Below are 22,982 nucleotides of genomic sequence, written 5' to 3' on the forward strand. Positions count from 1 at the left end.
TGCACCATACTGCGGCATAACTATGCATGTCTTCTGTTCCGGACGCTGGGTGGCAACCTCTGGTGGAACTGTCATGGTGGCCACGTGGGCTGTTGCACAGCTTTTGATCCATGTCCCCTGTGCCTTATTTTTGGCTCAGAACGCTTTAAACGTGTGTTATTCTTCCATCACAGAACAGTAAAGGCCAGGTTCCTGCTGAAGTGGTTCCTGACCCTATGGACATGGGACTAGACAAGGCTGAGTCAGCCATGATCGCAAAGGAACTGAAGCAGCTTCTTCAAGACGCTGTGCCTTTGACTTGCAACCTGCCCAAGGTCACACTGCCAAACTATGACAACATCCCTGGTAACCTGATGCTGGCGTCTCTTGGGCTGCGGCTAGGTGACCGGGTACTGCTGGACGCGGAAAAGGTACAAGATTTTACAATTTTATGCTTAAACATACTGAGAGGGAGGAGAGCCATAACTTGCTTCCTTGCCTATCTGTCTCAAGTCTCTTCCTGCAGAATCAATAGCGGGCAATTGTACTCCTGCCCGGGTGGCTGTAATGTTCACTAAGGGATACACAAATTGTAGTGATACGACTGACCAGGTCTGGTCCAGGTGTGAAGGGTGTCTTAGCAGTGTCCCTCACTGCAGTAAAGTCTTAACAGCTTTGGTAGCAGGTTACCTTACTGACTCCAATGCTTGGCCATGCAGACCCTAGGTTCTCTAGTTATCTCCCTCATCTTACTCCCTCTCCTTCTGTAGATCATGCAGAGTCTCAGTAGCTTTTTTGGGCCTAAGAAGAGGGAGTACAAGTCTCAGCTTCTTTTCTCTTCTAAACTCTCCCTATGACTGTCTAGAGCTAGTGGTGGAGCCAGTCCGCACCTTATAACCTACAAGGGCTAAGCCAGGATTATTAAACCCAGCTGTGCCATCCATATATGGTTATGCTGGGTGCAATAATACATAGCATGACATAACATTACATGACATAACATAAAGAAATGAATAATTTACAAATACCCCCTTGCTCTGGGGTACTGCATATGCAGCAATAAATATCTAGTTGAATAATACTGCAATAATAACATATGATAGTAATTGTTTCACCTCAACTTTGTGGGTACTTTTTGTCAGGCTGGTACGCTACGGTTCTGTGGCACAACCGAATTTGCCAGCGGTCAGTGGGTAGGAGTGGAGCTGGATGAGCCAGAGGGAAAGAATGACGGCAATGTGGGAGGCATCCGCTACTTTATCTGTCCCCCCAAACATGGTGAGTAATGAACCTAGTCCTAGATGAGGAGGCCTGTCTTGGATACTACACATTTTCATATATCACATCTACGTTGGGTATAGGATATTAGTTCTACTCATGATGACTATATATGAAATCCATGCATAGATTTAAAGGGGTCATCCGATTTCAAGAACTCCCCCCCCCCCACATGTGGAGGGCACCTCACCGGGAATATACTTACCCCGCTCCCCGGGCGCCGCTCCTGGTCCCTGCACCGCCGCTGCTGCTTCTCCCTGTACACGAATGAAAACATCTGGTGTCGAGGGGGAGCAGCCAATGGCAGGCTGGGACGAGCCTCCCTAGCATCGCAGGTGACGCTAGGGAGGCTTGTCCCCATCCCCGCCTGCCATTGGCTGCCCCCCTCCCCCCCCCCCCCCCCGACACCGTCCATGTACAGGGAGAAGCAGCAGCGGCAGTGCTGGGAGCGGTGAGCGGGGTAAGTATATTACCAGTGAGGGGCCCGGCACATGTGGAGGGGTTTTCTTGAAATTGGATAACTCCTTTAAATGAATTGCAAGGAACATACGGGACTCCTTCATCATGGCTCAGGCATCTTCAAGCTGGAGTCCATGTATGACATATACCATAATTCCTTAGCATGCCCTAGACCTATACTCTCTTTTATTTTACTTCCTAGGAATTTTTGCTTCAGTGTCCAAAATCAGTAAGGCTCCAGATCAGACACCCTCCTCTGTCACCTCAACACCAAAGACCCCGCGAATGGATTTCTCCAGAGTCACCGGCAAAGGGAAGAAAGAGAAAAAAGGTGTGCATGCAAGACACCACATACATTGATAGCCATGGGAGTTGTAAGCCTGTTGGCGGGCCTAGCAGTATTGCCGATACACAGTGGAGTAGAGGTTGTGTACTATACAGGTGAAATGAATGGGTTATTTTACAGTTTGGCATGGGATTGCATGGTGAGCAGTGGTGAGGTAATAATGCTGCACTATAGGCCATAGTAAGGCTGGCTGACAGCTATCTCTCTCGACCCCCCCCCTTATATAAAACACTCTCACCATAGCCGATTGTGTGTATGTTCTCAATACGGAGAGAAGAGTGAACTGCAGCCAGGCGTATCCAGCTTGTCTCCTGAGAACAAAAGCATTGTGCAGGTTGAAAGTCAACAGTCTGATCCTTCTATTCCCTGCCATCTGGGAAGAGCTGGAAGACCGCCATACACATCGGATGGTCAGCTGGTCCTACAAATACTAAATGGAGGACATTTATTAACCCCTGTATGCAGGGGCATAGCTTTAATGGAAGCAGAGAAAGCAGCTGCTATCGGGCCTGAACTCAGAATGGGCCCGCCCAGGAGGAGGTCTAAAACATTCTATTGTCAGGGCCCCCTCAATAGTATTATAAAATTACATTTTATACAGTAACAGTATATATAGTGACTCAACATACAGTATATATGTTTAGGAAACGAACGGAGTGGCTGTCGGGCCTTGTCTGAGAGAGCTATCTTGACTAGCCACAAGAGTGGGGTTTGCACGGGAGGAGGTGGTTGTGAAGAAGTGGCTGTGGGCCCAGTCATTTCTAGTTACGCCACTGTAAGCCTGAAAACCGGCATAAAAAATTTGATAAGTTTGGTGCCACCCATGCTTATACAAAATGTTGGCACTTGTCCCAAGCAGGGGCAGTACCGGCTCGGAAAATGTTTTATATGCTTCGACAGGAGACTGGGGTAGGGTATACTGGAAATCTAAACCGTCTTCTGGTGTACAGTTCCATTTGGTGGGTGGATGTGCATAGAGATGCACCAAGATTAGTAAGGTATGTGCACCTCTTATGCCTCATTCACGCGACAGTTTTTCGGTGAGTGATTTCCATCAGTGAGCCAAAACCAGGAGTGGAGGCTACAAAGAGATAAGGTATAAGGGAAATATCTGCATATGTTCTTTGTTTAGAGCCACATCTGGTTTCGACTGGTGGAAATCACTGACCAAAACACTGACGTGTGAATAAGGCATTAATGTGGCATAGCTGGGGTCAGCGGGGCATAGATAAAGACCGGCAAGAAATACAGTAATCCTTCTATCGTATGGTCTCTCTCCCAGCAACGCAGAAGAAGTCCGTCAGCGTTGGCAGCTTAGACAAAGAGGGGCTCAACATTGACCTGGGGGACCAGGTGCTCGTAGCTGGGCAGAAACAGGGAGTGGTGCGCTTCTATGGCAAGACAGACTTTGCGCCAGGTAAGTTCCACGCTGTATTGTAGAAATGAGCAGGAAAAGATTATGGGGTGCAAGATGTGAGTTTGGCAACAATCATGATGTAAAATAAGATCTGTCCTTCTCCATCAGGATACTGGTTCGGAGTTGAGTTAGAAAAGCCTACAGGAAAACATGATGGGTCTGTGTTCGGGGTCCGGTATTTCACCTGCTCCCCAAAATATGGAGTATTTGCTCCACCCTCCAGGGTTCAGAGGTAAGTTTGGTGCAAGGCTCCACATATAGTTTGCGTAAAGGTCTAATGGGCTTTAGTGGGATAAGAGCATCATTCTTAATATTTGGATATTTTTGCAGAATTGGTGGCCCGAAAGATCCTCAAGTGGAGAGCAATGCTGTGAAAAAGGTTCACCAAGTTACTAGTAGGTATACGGCATATACTGTAAACCTTTGTGGTGCTGGTGGAGAAAGTGTATGTGACTGGAAATTCTAGATTGTTGACAAAATTAGCACATGCCTATGGAAATAGTCATGCCACAGGCATTACAATACATCTAAGTTCCAAGTCCAAATGAGTCAAAAGATCTTACATAGACTGGACAGTTCACACCAAGAAAAGGACGGCATGTGGGACAATGGGAGTGGTCGGACCGGACAGAGGACAATAGAAGAATGAGAGTAGTGGTGAAAGGGTGGTAGGATAGAGCAATAGATGGTGCTAACAGTATGCAGTAACATAGTCGGTAAGGTTGCAAAATAGACAAGGTCCATCAAGTCCAGCCTGTCATCATACCATGTTTATCCAGAGGAAGGCAAAAACTTCATTGAGGTGGTCACCAATTGCCCCATACTAGAGGAGAAAAATTCCTCCTTCACTGTATATCTGGTAATCAGTATAAATCCCTGGATCAACGTCCTACCTCCAGAAATCTAATACCCTTAACAAGCAATATTTTGACATTCAAGAAAGGCATCCAGACACTCTTGAGCTTGTACAATGAGTCAACTCCTCTGAAACAGAGCTCCATAGTAACACTGCTCTTACAGTAAAGAATCCAGATCTATGCTGCTGATGAAACCCGCTTTCCTTTAGGCATAGAGGATGTTATCCTCATGGGTGCAGGTCTGGGTATAAAAAGATCATTATGTCTGTACTATCCATTCATGTATTTGTACATTGTGATTAGATCTTCACTAAGTTGTATTTTTAAACCCCAAGTTTGATAACCTGTCTTACTACATTTTACCCTTTCCCTAAATTACCTTGGTCACCCTTCTGCGTCTGCTATAGTTCAGCTAGGTCCTTCTTGTAGACATGTGTCCCAATTCTACCCAATATTCCATGTTTGGTCCCACTAGTCATTTGTATAGAGGAAAAATTATGTTCTTGTCATGAGCATCTATGCCTCTTCTGATTCATGCCATCATTTTTTGGCTTGGCAGCAGCTGCCTGGCATTGGTCAATAATGTTTACTGTCCACCAATACCCCAAGTCTTTTTCAGTGCTAGCAGTGTCAGACTGGTGTCTTTAATACCACCAGAAGGAATTGTTCTTGGGTCCCAAGCCACATATCATTAATAAAGTCTAATAGGTTTAGACAAAAAATAGATTCTAGTGGCAAGTGACTGGTTCCAAAGGGAGCCCCAAATGGATTTTATCTCATGGACCTTTGAGGCCTACCATATTATCAGAGCCTGGGCCTACCGGAGGATCCTCTGGTATTCTAGTTGTACAGTCCAATGCTGAGTGGTGATTTTATCCGGTGTTTTGCTATCTAATGCAATTCTACGGATTGTTATCTCGGCACAAGAGCATGACCTTACATTATCTATGTTGAACTTCATTTGTCATTTCTCTGCCCAAGTCTACAACTTCCCCAAATTTCCGTACAATGTTATATTATGCTCCTCTGTGTTGATTACCTAATACATCTTAGTAGTATCATCTGCAAATCTACTCTGTAGACCTCTACAAGGTTATAAAAAATGTATTGAAAAGAAAAAGGACCCAATACTGACCCCTGTGGCATCCCACTGGTGACTGTAACCCAGTCTGAGGCTGTCCTATTATAGCTACCCTCTGTAGGAGCACAACGTTCAGGAGGAGCACACTTAGAAAGGATGGTAGGACAATATGGGTGCATCTGATGTGGCTATCTCTTACACTACTATATACTGTAGGAGGTGACACATTTGTGTCCAACAAAGCCAGCCATACATGCTCCTAAGATTCTCACATCATTTATAAATCTTATAATCTGTCCATTGTGCTTGGACCTGATATAAGAATGTGTCACAAGAGCTACATATTACAGCAGATATGTCCATCTCAAGGAACAAGCAGAGAAAAATAAAAGCGATGATAGTAAAAGGTCATAAAGAAGGGAATGTCTTCATTGGAGCCAACCCAATGTTCAGCTGAAAATATAGGAAAACATAGTGTAACGTGGCAGCTATTCAGAGACAAGGCTGTCCATGTAATACATAGATGGGTCAGGTCCACCAGTACAAGAGCTGATTGGAAGTGGTGGTCCAAAGCAGTGCACCCCCTCTATGATGTCCATATGTCTACATATAACATCTCTTTTAACATAGGGATGCAATAAAATGGTAGCAATAGATTGGGACAGGTTGGGAGGATAAAAGGAAATGTGGGGGGGGGGGGCATATATTATTTAGACAATTTGGAAGACTCTGAATGTAAGCAATTGCTATCCTGAATGTAAATGTGTAGAAGAATATTTGATGCATTGAATTTCACCTCAGAGTCCCGTTTTCTTCTATTCAGTGTCACAGCCAAAGCGTAACTTCAACACAGTGCGGACACCGAAAGAACTCGCATCGGAAAATTCTATCTCCAGGTACCACTGCTGCCCATAGGACTTTACATATAGCCAGCTATGCATCTGTGACTTGACGCTACACTCCATCATCTCTATATCACCACAGCACGTTATGATGCAGGATCTCATTGCAGGCAGTTTTAGAGCTTTTCCAGTCGCTGTATTTGCCAATAATTGTAAAACATGTCTGTGCACTGATGTATAAATTTTTATAAATGCAAAGGTGACTGATATAATAAACGCAGTCCCCGTCTCATCGCTCATGATTATTTCTCATGATTACTTTATGAGATATTTAAAGCAAGAATAAAGTTAGTTTCATGGCATCTAACTGAAATGGCATGAGGGAGGAGCAATGTAAGCCACATACTTGCTCACAATGCTCCTCCCTCATGTCCTTTTCAGTTGGATGCCGGCAACCTAACCACCTCTTGTAAAAGCAGCACTCTAACATGAGACAGATTGAATTGTCATAGTTCAGTGATATTTTTCCACTAGGAAATAAGATATACAAGAGCGGAATTTAATAAATTCTCTCCTGACAAAAAAACCCACAGAATTAGAGATGAGCAAGTACAATTTGATTTTTGCCGATTCTTCAAACGTTGGAATGAATTGGCTGAATCGATTTTCCCGTTTTGAGATCTGCGTTTGGAGAACTTGAGCTGAAATAATCCTCTCATCGTATGCTATGGCCTGATCAACCAGATGCAACAAATGGCACATCTCTTAAAGAGAATAGTGGCAGCTAGATGAAACTTAAAGGGGTTTTTCCTATATTTGCATATTTTGACTAAGAGCAGGACTCCCCCACTCCCTCACCACTTCAGTACCACAACTGGCCAATCAATTGTCTAAGCCAGTGTTCCTCAAATCCAGTCCTCAGGGCCCACCTTCCGGTCATGTTTTCAGTATTTCCTTAGTATTGAGCAGGTGATATACAGTAATTATGCATAGTCAATGCATCAGGACTATATTCTGTGAGATATTCTCAAATCATGACCAGCAGGTGGGCCTTGGGGACTGGAGTTGAGGAACACTGGTCTAAGGGGTCCCAACCATGATACCATTACTGGTTACTGGTAACAGGTGACTTGATCAATACTGTGTAGAAGTGGCATACACAGAAATAGTAGGACACCATAAAAAAATAATGGGTCCCATTCTGCACTGAGAACCCCACTAAATGTACGCCTTTCATAAGGTTGATGTCCACCCTGCCTTTCTTAGTTCCAAAATTCTGTGCTGATTACAGGGGTTGTCCAGGATTAGAAACACATGGCTGCTTTCTTTCAAAAACAGCACCACCTGGTCCATGGGTTGTGTAAGGTATTGAAGCTTGGCTCTACTAGATTCAATTGGGTAGAGCTGCAATACTACACACAAACTATGGACAGGGATGGCAATGTTTTTTTTGGGGAAAAAACAGCCATGTTTTTGTAATCCTAGACAACTCCTTTCATTTCACAGTATGTGTGTATAGGGGTAGGTAGCTTTGCGTTTCTGTCTTAAAGGAATTTTCCGGGAGTAGAATATTAATGGTCTATCTTCAGGATAGGTCATACGTATCAGATCAGTGGGAGCCTGACTCTCAGTTGTTTAAACAGCCCATGGTGCTCTGGTGAGCGCTGCAACCTTTTCCTAGGCACAGCTCAGTCCCATTCAAGTACAACATACCAAATGCAAACATCAGAGCTCCATTGCCTCTTCAAACACCTAATAATTTGGGGTGCCAGGAATCCGACCCTCACGATCTGAGTTTGACCTATCATGAGGATAGTTTATCAATATTGTATTCCTAGAAAACCCCATTAATGACATCACTTTGGCTGTATGCAGCCACCACTAGGGGGAGCTAATTGCATATGGATTTATATGTATATATCTAGCAGGGAGCAATTCTGACAGTATCATGGTCAACAGAGGTAGCAGCATTGTAGGCCTCCTTATAACCGGGGAAGTAGTGGAGATCAGAGCCGTACCTGTCAATATAACTTCCAGATTATATCTATATATAAGATATAGAGGCCTCCTTCACTTTACTGCATTGACTTGTGTTTGAATTAAGTTCACAGCTCGCTCTGTATATTGTATTCAGTCACTTTGCATTGTGCTCGTTGACTTTCCCAGTATTGTATTGTCTCATTGTATATACTGCATTCTATGTACGGTGTGCTATATGAATAGCAGTGCAAACAAAACACTGGCGTTGCCCATGACAACCAGTCAGCTGTTGAAGCAATGGATGAAATCTGAATGGTTGCTATTAACAACACCATTGTTCTTGTTTCCATTAGTCTTGCAGTTCATGTGACCTACCATCATTCTTTAGAATTTGGCCCCTCCCTGGTCTGTGTGCATTCATCTGCTCTGCACTCATGATTTTCATCCATTTTTGTGTTCTGTGTTCCATTAATTTTTTATTTGTGCATTTTTGCTATGCATTCACTCCATAGTCAACTGCTGTCAATGTACTCTCTGGTTAAAGGGGTTCTCCAGTTCTACCTGACAGTATATGTCCAGAGGCATTTGGCTATAATTATATAATTCTCTAAGCCAAGCACAAAGTCCATTCATTTCATTGGTGCAATAATATTACATATTTAAAGGGGGTGTCTAGTTTAGAAAATCAATTTTCAAATGATCTGTTAGGGTGGAATCTTCTGTCCAAAATGCTTAGCTATTAACCAGAGAAGAGCTTCCCTTACTCTGGAGGACCCTGCACATCTGTGCATTTTATAGAAAATGTGTAATACTTCAACTCACCTATGGGGGTGCTCCAGGGATAATAAACACGTACTGGCTGATTCTTTAATAGTTTGATCGCTGAAGGTTTCAGCAGCAAGGCAGTCTGTTATCAGTTAATTGCAATGAGATCCTTCTAGCAAAACAGGATTTTCCCCTGAGAGTAGATGTTGAGTCAGAAAATATTCTGATCATTGGTTTCAATGGATGGAATCCTATTTGTGCTCGACCATCATCCTATGGTTTTGCACTGAAGGGGTCCAATTCCAAATATTATATTCCAGGTCCTGGACCTCACCAGTCTAGTCTTCTAAAATGCCTTAAAGGGTTGTCCCAGAATTACATCTTATCATATATACACAGGATACAAGATATATGTATGCATCAGATTTGGGGGGGGTGCTGAACTCTCTGGGACTGCTGAACAGAACCTACTATAGTGCTTGGCTATATTCAGAAGTTCCATTGAGTTTGGAAAGAATGGCTGTGTCCATGCTTGACCACCCCTCCATTTAAACGGGAGACATGGGACTCCTATTCTTGTGATCAATGGAGATCCCAGCCACCAAACTCCACAGGAGAGGTGATAAGATGTCATTCTGGGAACAACCCCTTTAAGATCTGTCAGAAGGTGCTGAAAGAGAACCTCTTTCTTTCCATTTTCAGTTCTATGCATTTATCTGCTCTGCGCGCCTTGTTCATTGCCTCCTTGCAGTGGCGCTCTTTCTCTCTGCACTGCACTCACTGTCCTTTCTGTTCTCCTTCAGGTTGCTGTTTTGCTGTTGGTTTCCCTGGCTGCTTCGGGCTGAGATGCAATCTTAACCCTTTCTCCCAATCAGCCCTGCATCTTCTAAAACCCTGTCATTTGGAGCCACAGACTTCCGCCTCCTTCTGTCTGTGTCTGCATCCCTTGACTCCCCAGTGCCTTGTCTAATGTTCCTCTGAAACAGGGGCCCCTCTGTGTGTCACTGTCTGATTCAGTGCAAAAATACATTTCCGGAGGAGGGGGTAAGAAAGTTCCTGCTTCATACCAGTGAAGGTTTTACTTGCTTCCTTTCTTAACAGAACCTTTAACTGGACACCAAATGTAGGAACCTACAACGCTATCCAAGCTTTCTCTAGCTGCCATTCATTTTCTAGAGGAAATATTATAACATGTCATGGGCCTTTAATGTCTAAAAACGCCACGATAATGTCCACAATACTACTAATAGTCAACCAACATCTACTAACTGGTTCAATCACCCATCAAGATCATACAAGGTTTGGCCTAATCTCAAGTACTAGTTGCAGCCCATGACTAGCAATTGGTAATATCACCTAGGCCAACAACGGTCCACCACATCTTATCCTACCTTCATAATAAAAAAAGTCCATGTATACCATATAGTCATGGTTGGACATGTATTCCATGTGGTTGTCACATAGTACTTGAGCAAGTCTCTACTGTATGATATTGCTGAGTAATTTGTGGGGAAAAGTGAATGTAATGTAAAGCTAACCTCAAAACCTAGACATTTGATGTATGTATATAGCATGCCCAAACTCTACGGTATCCATTTTCTATAATCTCTTCTATAGACAACTCCATATCTGTAGGGTACCTTCTAGGACATTGACCTTGAGACACCACAAACCATGTTTGTGTGTCATATTACGAAGACACCAATGAGATTGTCCATGGATGATGGGAGAAATTGGATCACATTAAAATTCATTGGTCATCATTACTTACATAGTCTTCCGTTGCTCAATGTTTCTTTTATAATTGAAATTTGTAATAGTGGAAGATGGACCACAGTCACCAGTGTCTTACTCTTGTTCCGTTGGCTCCAGTCCTGTAGTCCTTTGATACCCATTGTATACATGTACTATGCCTTAATGTTGACATCCCCATGTAATGTTCTGAAGATCTTCTTACATCTTCAGATTCTGGTCTTCTTCATTGGGTGCGATTTACTGACCCCATATTGAAACCATGATGATTTGGTATCTCCCCATCCTCCTTAGTTCAGTCATGAATGTCTACTATAGCTTGTCCATAGTCCATCATGTTCAAGTTGAGTATGAGGTCTGTCCCTTCTTTCCAAGTCCATGACTTGCTTCCTATCACCTAGCTCCATGGCTTCGACATCTTGATTGCTTCCTAGCCCCTTGTCTTGATAATGTGGCTTATTTTCTACTGGTGGTGCCTTCCACGTTTTTGGCTACGATGGTTTCTTATGTTCTAGTTGTTTTTTTTTCCATCATCCTATCCCTGGCCAGTTTCTTCCTATCATCCTCCAGTGTCTTCTTGCAATAACTTTCACTCTTTTGGGTGAACTGAGTCAATGTTCTAAAATCCCATGAGGCATGCGACCAAGACGTTGCCAATTGGATTTGTCTACCCCACCCTATTACCCCATGTATAACAGGTCACTGCATGCAGCCCCTCCTCTGTACATAGTAGCATGGGGTATTCTGTGTGCTGTGAGTGGTAAGTATCTCTGTACATTGTGCTATATAGTGACCAGCACAACCCCACCCGGGGTTCACTGGGTGAATCAGAGAGGATCTATAGAGCGTATATACAAATGGCAGCATATACAGACACACCACCATATACGGACTGACATACAGTAAACAATACATGCACTGTAGCAGTGGTCTGTATAGCTATATATATTCATACAGTTGGCGTGAATACCGGTATACAGATATACTGTATATATATATTTGGAGGTATCTAGGACACGTTTGTGAGGATGTATTTTATTCTATAACCCCCGGGCGGGACATCACTAATTTTCTCGTATAGCGGACCCAACATGTTTCCCTTGAAACGTGTTCTGGGGCCCCTTGTTATCCTGCGTAAAATCTTGTGATCTGCCTGTAACTTGTGGTCCTAATAACCCTGTATACGGGACATGTGGATGTATGTCAGATAATAAACTGATTGAACTACTGATCCGTCGTGACGAGTCTTCATGTTACTTAGTGAATGGGTGAATGTTTTTGAGGATGATGTCGGTTGGTTTCCCGGTATCACTAATTTTTTCCCTGTCCTCAATAATATTATTATACGCACTTATGTAGCGCTACTATATTCCGCAACGCTTAACAGACATTAGCATCAAGCTGTTCTCAACGGGTCTCACAATCTAAGGTCCCTATCAGTATGTCTTTGGAGTGTGGGAGAAAACTAAAGAACCCGGAGGAAACCCACGCAAACACAGGGGAGAACATACAAACTCCATGCAGATGTTGTCCTTGTTCAGATTTAAACCTAGGACCCCAGCGCTGCAAGACACCAGTGCTAACCACTGAGCCACCGGATTCCCCCCCCCCCCCCATGCTGAATAATACATTTGGTATGAGCAGTCAAGAAGAGTGGGGGAAGGGAAGTGACAACTGTTCAGAGTATATTTCTGTCCTAGAAAAGCGGTTGTCACTTTTGAATTTCACCTGTAAAACTGCATTCATACGTTGCGCATTACGCACAGATTTGTGTGCGGAAAGTCCACAGCCCAAGGGTACTTTCACACTTGCGGCAGGACAGATCCGACAGGCTGTTCACCATGTTGGATCCGTCCTGCCGCTATTTCGCCGTGCTGCCGGACCGCCGCTCCGTCCCCATTGACTATAATGGAGACGGGGGCAGAGCTCCGGCGCAGCACGGTGGTGCACAGCGAAAGCCGCCGGACTAAAAAGTCGGACATGCAGGACTTTTTAGTCCGGCGGCTTTCGCCATGCACCGCCGTGCTGCGCCGGAGCTCCGCCCCCATCCCCATTATAGTCAATAGGGACGGAGCGGCGGTCCGGCGGCACGGCCAAATAGCGGCAGGGCGGATCCAACATGGTGAACAGCCTGTCGGATCCGTCCTGCCGCAAGTGTGAAAGTACCCTAAGGCCTCATGCACACGACCGTATATATTTTGCAGTCCGCAAAAAAACTGATCCGCAGAAAATATGGAAGACATCCATGTGCATTCCGTATTTTGCGAAACGGAACAGCTGGCCCTTCATAGAACAGTACTATCCTTGTCCGTAATGCGAACAATAATAGGACATGTTCTATACGGACATACGGAAATGGAATGCACACGGAGTAACTTCAGGGTTTTTTTTGCGGACCCGTTGAAGTGAATGGTTCCGCATACGATCCGCAAACAAAAAATGGAATCGACACGGAAAGAAAATACGTTTGTGTGCATGAGCCTTAATGCTGCACCAGCTAAGTAGAAGCAATTTTCAAAATCTCATCTCTACAGTGCCGAAAATTGTCAGAGTGGAAACTGCCCTGCGGTGCGGATTTCGAAATCTGCAGCATGCTAATTTTTTATGTGAATTTTTAGTGCAGATTTCAACCTTTGCAATGTCTGGAACAAATCCTGCATCAAAATACACAAGTAACACAATCAGATCTTGGAGTGGAAATGCAGCGAAATCTGCACGGAAATCCATGCAGAAAATCAGAATGACCTAAACTGCTGTGTGCTCATACCCTTAGTTCACTGCTATGAAGTTTACTCCAATGGATGTGTGTGAGTTTGGGATACTGGATTGCAGGAACTGATGTGATCTCTGTACAGCACCGTAGAATATGGTGGAGCTATATGAGCAATGGGAAGTGTGACGGCTCCCTGAGTAGGTTAAGGGGTTAACGCCGCCAAAACTGTTTTTTCTCGAATATGAAGTCAGCTGCCAAACAGTCCAAGGTGCCGAACAGGAATCATAGGAATTATCCCCCCCTTCAAGTACAAGACAAGGCTCTGTGTTGAGGGTCAAGCAGGAACTGTTTAATAGGCTACATGTCAGCCTTTTACACAGGTCTTCCAACAAATGTACACAAACCCCCCCCCCCCTCTGCCTGTGACACAATTAACAAACACAATGGGATCTGCCTGTGATACAATTAACAAACACAATGGGCTAACTTAATCACTCACAGGCAGAAAACACACACCTTTCTCAAAACACAGAAAACCCCTAAAACCCCACATATCCCCATAAACTACAAATCCCTGGATAGCTCTGATCTGGGCGAACAACCAGCAACCGCTGAACAAATAGACGAATCAGGTTTTATATAGTAATCCAAAGGCAGAGAGGTCTGCCACAGGAAGTAAATCAATAACATTCACCTCCTCAGTGTGCACTGCGCACCATTATGTTTATGCATTATCCTATGTGGGCTGGTGGGGTTTGTGCGCCAATGATGTTTTGTAATCCCAGTCTGGCCCTGATGGCACAATATATAACACGCAGCAGCAAGCACAGTTCATGGAGCAAGGGGAGGGGCTAGGAATCGGTAGTGGGAGGAGCTGTGGATAGGGCATGGGGGCTCAGATTCTTGATATAGGGCCCAATGATTTCTATGTACGCCCCTGTCTGGCACTTCAACTGTTTGAAGAGGAAGTGGCTCTTTGTGGACGCTGCGGCCTCTTCCTAGGACAGCGATGTCACATCCATTGGTCGCATAGTCTAGACGTAGCTCAGTCCTGTGAACGGGCCTGAGCTGCAAAACCGAGCACAATCGCTATCCAATGTGCGGCTCTGTACTTGGGCAACGCTCACCGAAACGTTGCAGTCTCCTCAAACAGCTAATTGGCGGCAGTGCCAGGAGTCGGACCCCCACCGATCTGATATTGATGACCTATCTTGAGGATAGGCTATCAGTATTAAACCCCTTTAACATAACCAACCGCATTCCCACTTTCCAAAAGTGGAGAGAGCAGTGTAGAATTACAAAAAGTTTCCATTTTTTTTGCAGGGAAACGGTGTGTGCTGAAAGTTGTGACTTTTTTATGATGGTAAACCCACACAAATCAAAAAAAATAATTCCCCTTCAAAGAGCCCAGTCCCCTTGACTTGTGCCCTAAAGTCAACTATTTTATTAATCCATTGCATCTATGGAAAAAGGAGGCAACTATGAAAACAGTTTTAACTAAAAATCCCATATGGTTTTGTGTATACAGTTACTACGCAAACCTATGAGTCTCTACGTGGACAGACTGTATAACCTACATTTAGTAGGCTAGCAAGAGGACAGATGAAAGGGAATACAGGTGCAGGATCAGACTACGCAGGGTTTGTCTGTAGTCTGTTACCATGGAGACACACAGGCCTCTCTAGATGCTGTAAAAAAACAAGACATTTTTAAAGGCTATGTACACCATCTGGGGCAATTTTTTTTTCTGATTGCATTTTGCTCATTTTGGGCTAAAAATCATTTTTTTTTTATTGGTCTTTATTAAAAATATTGAGCCATTCTGTCACAAAGGGTTAAATTTCCCTAGCTGTGTGACTGGTACTGTCACTTTCACTTTGTGGCGGTCATCTAATAAACCTTACCTCTAAATTACTAAAAGGTCATAAACACTTATTTAAGCCACATTCTTATCAGTAAGATAAACATTGAGCTATAATGAGTGTTTAGGAGGTCAGAGATCAGACATAATAAGCCGTCAGCTGAGCTGCCTGATGGAACAGAGTGAAAATTCAGAGCCTGTTACTAGAGAAACTCAAGGCTGCACAGAGACAGGGGTTCAAAATTTTTAATAAAGACAAATTGAAAAAGTTCTAAATCCGTAAAATCAATAACAAAAAATGTCCCAAAGGTGTACATAGCCTTTAATAAAGACTATTTGCTAAGTTGCTTATTTTTAATTTTTAGTTACTTAGCAAATTAAAAATGAGATTTATGAAGGTGGGCAATCTTGCATAAAAGCGTAACGTTTCGTTAACAAATGCATAGGAATTCAGGTTTCTGGCAGAAGCGCTCAGTTCATACAGGCCACATATTGTGATGTCTACATGCACATAACTACAAGTGTTCACCAGAACTAAAACCTCTATGATCCAGATGTCAGTAAACATTTGTGTAAGTGCTCATCTTCTCACAATGTCCATGTGCCCTTAGGCCACTTTCACATGAGTGTGTTCAGTTGCTGGACCGAACGCTGCTCCTCTAACCCGAACTCACAGTATCATAATGCCATGTGTACAGTACAGTAGACCCGTGGTCGGAACATCCCTTTTTGTGAATGTGTCATCAGAAAATAACCCATTGTTTAATTCAGGTTTTTATATTATATATATATATACAGTACAGACCAAAAGTTTGGACACACCTTCTCATTCAAAGAGTTTTCTTTATTTTCATGACTATGAAAATTGTAGATTCACACTGAAGGCATCAAAACTATGAATTAACACATGTGGAATTATATACATAACAAAAAAGTGTGAAACAACTGAAAATATGTCATATTCTAGGTTCTTCAAAGTAGCCACGGTTTGCTTTGATTACTGCTTTGCACACTCTTGGCATTCTCTTGATGAGCTTCAAGAGGTAGTCACCTGAAATGGTCTTCACTTCACAGGTGTGCCCTGTCAGGTTTAATAAGTGGGATTTCTTGCCTTATAAATGGGGTTGGGACCATCAGTTGCGTTGTGGAGAAGTCAGGTGGATACACAGCAGATAGTCCTACTGAATAGACTGTTAGAATTTGTATTATGGCAAGAAAAAAGCAGCTAAGTAAATAAAAACGAGTGGCCATCATTACTTTAAGAAATGGAGGTCAGTCCGTCCGAAAAATTGGGAAAACTTTGAAAGTGTCCCCAAGTGCAGTTACAAAAACCATCAAGCGCTACAAAGAAACTGGCTCACATGCGGACCGCCCCAGGAAAGGAAGACCAAGAGTCACCTCTGCTGCGGAGGATAAGTTCATCCGAGTCACCAGCCTCAGAAATCGCAGGTTAACAGCAGCTCAGATTAGAGACCAGGTCAATGCCACACAGAGTTCTAGCAGCAGACACATCTCTAGAACAACTGTTAAGAGGAGACTGTGTGAATCAGGCCTTCATGGTAGAATATCTGCTAGGAAACCACTGCTAAGGACAGGCAACAAGCAGAAGAGACTTGTTTGGGCGAAAGAACACAAGGAATGGACATTAGACCAGTGGAAATCTGTGCTTTGGTCTGATGAGTCCAAATTTGAGATCTTTGGTTCCAACCACCGTGTCTTTGTGCGACGCAGAAAAGGTGAACGGATGGACTCTACATGCCTGGTTCCTACCGTGAAGCATGGAGGAGGAGGTGTGATGGTGCTTTGCTGGTGACACTGTTGGGGATTTATTCAAAATTGAAGGCATACTGAGCCAGTATGGCTACCACAGCATTTTGCAGCGGCATGCTATTCCATCCGGTTTGCGTTTAGTTGGACCATCATTTATTTTTCAACAGGACAATGACCCCAAACACACCTCCAGGCTGTGTAAGGGCTATTTGACCATGAAGGAGAGTGATGGGGTGCTGCCCCAGATGACATGGCCTCCACAGTCACCGGACCTGAACCCAATCGAGATGGTTTGGGGTGAGCTGGACCGCAGAGTGAAGGCAAAAGGGCCAACAAGTGCTAAGCATCTCTGGGAACTCCTTCAAGACTGTTGGAAGACCATTTCAGGTGACTACCTCTTGAAGCTCATCAAGAGAATGCCAAGAGTGTGCAAAGCAGTAATCAAAGCAAAAGGTGGCTACTTTGAAGAACCTAGAATATGACATATTTTCAGTTGTTTCACACTTTTTTGTTATGTATATAATTCCACATGTGTTAATTCATAGTTTTGATGCCTTCAGCGTGAATCTACAATTTTCATAGTCATGAAAATAAAGAAAACTCTTTGAATAAGAAGGTGTGTCCAAACTTTTAATCCTCAAATCATGCTGATTTCACATTGAGTAAAGGAGTTGGAGGGCACTCAAATACCTGGTAGTCACAAGGAAAATATACAACATATATTCAAACATATAAATTTATTAGGTTAAAAATCGCGCCCGATAGCAAAACCAATAATAAACTGTAATAAGACACAAATAAAAAATTAATAAAAATAAATAAAAACAAAATCCCAAATGAGTTGGATGTTGGACTGGTTATAAATAGGCCTATTGTCTAATCCAATATAAAACTGTTAAAATAATTCATGCTGGCCACATATATGATGTTATAGTATTAGTGACATACTGCACGTATAAAGACTAAAATGTATATATAAATCTGGCTAAGATGGATCTAACTCAGATAACGTAAATGTTGTCTCAATAAATGTACATCGGTATGTCTAAATTTATTCACACCATAATATTAGTCACGTAAAAACATAGATTAAAAATAAACGATGTTAAGATCAATGGAGGCCACGTGTTTGCAAATCAAAGAGTCCTCCTGGAGTGATGTGCACCAATATCCACATCAAATGGATTGGTGACTCTTTGTCTATACAAGCGGCATATATAGTAGCATTATGTCATGTTACAGTCATGTGAAAAAATTAGGACACCCTTTGAAAGCATGTGGTTTTTTGTAACATTTTTAATAAAAGGTTATTTCATCTCCGTTTCAACAATACAGAGAGATTAAAGTAATCCGACTAAACAAAGAAAACTGAAGAAAAGTCTTTTCAAGATCTTCTGTAAATGTCATTCTACAAAAATGCCTATTCTAACTGAGGAAAAAGATAGGACACCCTTGCCCCTAATAGCGAGTGTTACCTCCTTTGGCTGAAATAACTGCAGTGAGACGGTTCTTGTAGCCATCTACCAGTCTTCGACATCGGTCTGAGGAAATTTTACCCCACTCCTCAATGCAGAACTTTTTCAGCTGTGAGATGTTTGAGGGGTTTCTTGCACGTACAGCCCTTTTCAAGTCACCCCACAGCATCTCAATGGGATTCAAATCTGGACTTTGACTTGGCCATTCCAGGACTCTCCATTTCTTCTTTTTCAGCCAATCTTTGGTTGATTTACTAGTATGTTTTGGGTCATTGTCATGTTGCATGGTCCAGTTCCGCTTCAGCTTTAATTTTCTAACTGATGGTCTCACATGTTCTTCAAGCACCTTCTGATACACAGTAGAATTCATCGTGGATTCTATGATGGTGAGCTGACCAGGTCCTGCTGCAGCAAAGCAGCCCCAAACCATGACACTTCCACCTCCATGCTTCACAGTTGGTATGAGGTTCTTTTCTTGGAATGCTGTGTTTGGTTTACGCCAAACATGTCCTCTGCTGTTGTGTCCAAATAATTCAATTTTGGACTCATCTGTCCAAAGAACATTATTCCAGAAGTCCTGGTCTTTGTCAACTTTATCTCTGGCAAATGTCAGTCTGGCCTCGATGTTTCTCTTTGAAAGCAAAGGTTTCCTCCTTGCACACCTCCCATGTAAGTTAAACTTGTACAGTCTCTTTCTGATTGTAGAGGCATGTACTTCTACATCAACAGTAGCCAGAGCCTGCTGTAGTTCTCGAGATGACACTTTAGGGTTTTTGGAGACCTCTTTTAGCATCTTGCGGTCTGCTCTTGGGGTGAACTTGCTGGGGCGACCAGTCCTGGGCATGTTGGCAGTTGTTTTGAAAGCCCTCCACTTGTAGACTATCTTCCGGACAGTGGAATGGCTGATTTCAAAATCTTTTGAGATCTTTTTAAATCCCTTCCCAGACTCATAGGCCGCTACAATCTTTTTTCTGAAGTCCTCTGACAGCTCTTTTGCTCTCACCATGGTACTCACTCTCACTTCAACAGTCAGGAGCACACCAAACTAAATGTCTGAGGTTTAAATAGGGCAAGCCTCATTCAACATGCAGAGTAACGATCTACTAATTATGTGCACCTGGTGTGATATACCTGTGTGAGATCTGAGCCAATTTAAGAGGGAATACATGTGAGGGTGTCCTATCTTTTTCCTCAGTTAGAATAGGCATTTTTGTAGAATGACATTTACAGAAGATCTTGAAAAGACTTTTCTTCAGTTTTCTTTGTTTAGTTGGATTACTTTAATCTCTCTGTATTGTTGAAACGGAGATGAAATAACCTTTTATTAAAAATGTTACAAAAAACCACATGCTTTCAAAGGGTGTCCTAATTTTTTCACATGACTGTATGCTTGTATAATATATTTGTATCAAATTGATAAAAGTCAGCTTGTTTAGATCTCCTCCATTTTGGTCAAAGGATATATGACACTTATCAGTCCACAGTTCTATATATCAGTCACTGGTTAGTATATTAGTGGTTGCGCATCCATGTGTATACTATAGCTTCTCATGTGTATACTATAGCTTCTCATGTGTATACTATAGCTTCTCATGTGTATACTACAGCTTCTCATGTGTATACTATAGCTTCTCATGTGTATACTATAGCTTCTCATGTGTATACTATAGCTTCTCATGTGTATACTACAGCTTCTCATGTGTATACTATAGCTTCTCATGTGTATACTACAGCTTCTCATGTGTATACTATAGCTTCTCATGTGTATACTACAGCTTCTCATGTGTATACTACAGCTTCTCATGTGTATACTACAGCTTCTCATGTGTATACTACAGCTTCTCATGTGTATACTATAGCTTCTCATGTGTATACTATAGCTCCTCATGTGTATACTACAGCTTCTCATGTGTATACTATAGCTTCTCATGTGTATACTATAGCTTCTCAGTCGGTACCACATACATAAAACTTTGTGATTACTTTACCCGTCCATTGACCGGGGATCTATTAGCAGAGAGCTGGAGTGTATCGCAGCCGTCTTGATTAGGCCTCCTGCACACAAACGTGTGCGCCCCATGGCTGTTCTGCGTCCCGCAAATTGCAGACCGCAATGCACGAACACCAACCGTGGGGCAGCCACAGCGGATCACGGACCCCTTCACTTTAATGGGTCCGCGATCCTCCCGTTTCGCAAAAAGATAGGACATGTTCTATCTTTTTGCAGAACGGAAGTACGGGACGAAACCCCACGAAAGCACTCCATAGTGCTTTCGTAGGGTTCCGTGCTTCCGTTCCGCATCTCCGGATTTGCGGACCGACTGAAGTGAATGGGTCCGCCTCCGTGATGCGGAATTGCCCACAGAAAGGCGCACGTGTATTGCAGATCTGCAAATGCCTTCCGCAATACGGCAAAAACGGGAAGCACAGGAGCCCTTAGTCTCGCTATGGCGGCGTCACAGAAAGCAGTTTCAAGTTTCTTTGGAGAAAGCTGGAGTGTATCGCAGCCGTCTTGGTTAATCCCGCTAATGCCGGCGTCCCTCATGGCGTCCCACGTGGTGGGTGGACTGCCGATGCTGTCTGCGTCTGTATGTTCGGCCAAGACGGTGAAGCGTTCCCAGGTCCAAGCTAGGTAACAGATCAATCCAGGAGAAGGGTAATCGGGATCCCAATGTTGCTGGCTATACTGTCTCCTTATTCATAACCATACGCGTTTCGGAGCCAGCCGCTCCTTCATCAGTGGTAGACAGCATGCCATTTTGTGATTCCTTTTATAGAGGTGAATTAATGGAAAAAGGGGGGGGGGGTGTACATCCCATCAAAAAAAGAAAAAATGTGGGATGGAAATCGATGCCTCGTAACCGTTTAAAAAGGGGCAGCTTATAAACAATTATGTCTGCCTCAGAGTCTATTATGTTGTATGAAAATGATCAGTAACAGATTTGTGTGGCAATCATAGCCTCTATGCTATATGTCATAAACGCAGGCTTCATACAAAACTGATAATAGTTTATGATGGATTCTTATGTTTCGTCACGCTAAAACAATAAGCATTGACACTGATCGATTGGATCCTGTTGCCTCAGTTGTCATCCTTTTGAGCCATTTCCGTCTGAGATCCGTTTTTTCAGACAGGAAAAAAGTCCTGCATGCAGTACTTCTGTTTCCATCTAAGGCTACTTTCACACTTGTAGCAGAGGATTCCGGAAGGCAGTTCCAGTGCCGGAACTGCCTGCCGGATCCGTCAAAATGTATGCCAACTGATGGCATTTGTCAGTTACTGACAAATGCATTGAAATGCCGGATCCATCTCTCCGGTGTCATTCGAAAAAACTGCTCCGGCATTTATTTTTTTTTCACATTTTTTGCAGTCTGAGCATGCGCAGACCACAATGCCGGATCCGTTTTGCCGGAATTCCGGCAAGTGTTCCAGAATTCTGGACGGAGGTAAAACCGCAGCATGCTGCGGTATTATCTCCGTCCTGAAAAGTCAAAAAGACTGAACTGAAGACAACCTGATGCATCCTGAACGGATTACTCTCCATTCACAATGCATGGGGATATTCCTGATCAGTTCTTTTCCGGTATAGAGCCCCTAGGACGGAACTCAGTGCCGGAAAAGAATAACGCTAGTGTGAAAGTACCCTACAAAAACGGATCTCAGACGGAAATGGCTCAAATGGATGACAACTGATGCAACAGGATCCGTTTTTTTTTTTTACAGGATCCTGTTTTTTTTTCTATCTCTCTTCTTCTGACGGATCAGAAGAACGGAAAGCTGTAACGCTGGGTTCACACCTGAGCGTTTTACAGCGCGTTCAAACGCGCTGTAAAACGCTCAACACATGAAAACCAATGCTTCCCTATGGCCCTGGTTCACACTTGAGCGTTTTACAGCGCGTTTGAACGCGCTGTAAAACGCCCTACGCTCAAAAAAGTTCTTGAGCTTCTTTGGGACGTCTTGTCGCGCGTTCCCGTACACAGACTTTCAGGAACGCGCGACAATGGGCGTTCGCTTGTCTCTGTATGCACGATTGCAAACGCCGGTACAATCGCGCATACAGAGCGCTCCTTTCAGAACGCTCAGGTGTGAACCCAGGGTAAACGGTGATGTGAATGCACCCAATACCGTTTTTTGAGAGCAGCTATATAACCTTAATATAGGAGGGAGCTGATAGCCTTGAGATATATATACCGGTGTGTGTATATATATATATATATATATATACACACACACACTATCTGTCATTCTAATCTTGCCTGTGATGATAATAAATGACTGCTGAAAAGGGATCTGCACAGAACAGGACGTCTTGACATATTATAAGGACCAGTGGCCAGTGTGAAAACTGCACAATTTTAGATATCGTGCCATGGAAAAAGAACAAAAATCCCCAAAACTAAAAA

The 22,982-nt window shown here is 43.3% G+C and overlaps 1 protein-coding gene across 1 annotated transcript in view; it reads left to right on the top strand.

Annotated features, from left to right (window-relative positions):
* CLIP3 (CAP-Gly domain containing linker protein 3) overlaps positions 1–11,985 on the top strand; it is a 28,206-nt gene extending 16,221 nt beyond the window's left edge. Inside the window, exons 7-14 of the mRNA XM_044268770.1 lie at positions 174–410; positions 1,122–1,257; positions 1,919–2,047; positions 3,345–3,479; positions 3,588–3,711; positions 3,810–3,874; positions 6,241–6,313; positions 9,808–11,985. Coding sequence (XP_044124705.1) covers positions 174–410; positions 1,122–1,257; positions 1,919–2,047; positions 3,345–3,479; positions 3,588–3,711; positions 3,810–3,874; positions 6,241–6,313; positions 9,808–9,862 — 954 coding nt within the window. The 3' untranslated portion in view covers positions 9,863–11,985. The remainder of the gene's footprint in view (positions 1–173; positions 411–1,121; positions 1,258–1,918; positions 2,048–3,344; positions 3,480–3,587; positions 3,712–3,809; positions 3,875–6,240; positions 6,314–9,807) is intronic.
* The last annotated feature ends 10,997 nt before the right edge of the window (positions 11,986–22,982 follow it).

This window comes from Bufo gargarizans, chromosome 9 (genome assembly GCF_014858855.1).
Source record: "Bufo gargarizans isolate SCDJY-AF-19 chromosome 9, ASM1485885v1, whole genome shotgun sequence".
NCBI lineage: Eukaryota > Metazoa > Chordata > Amphibia > Anura > Bufonidae > Bufo > Bufo gargarizans.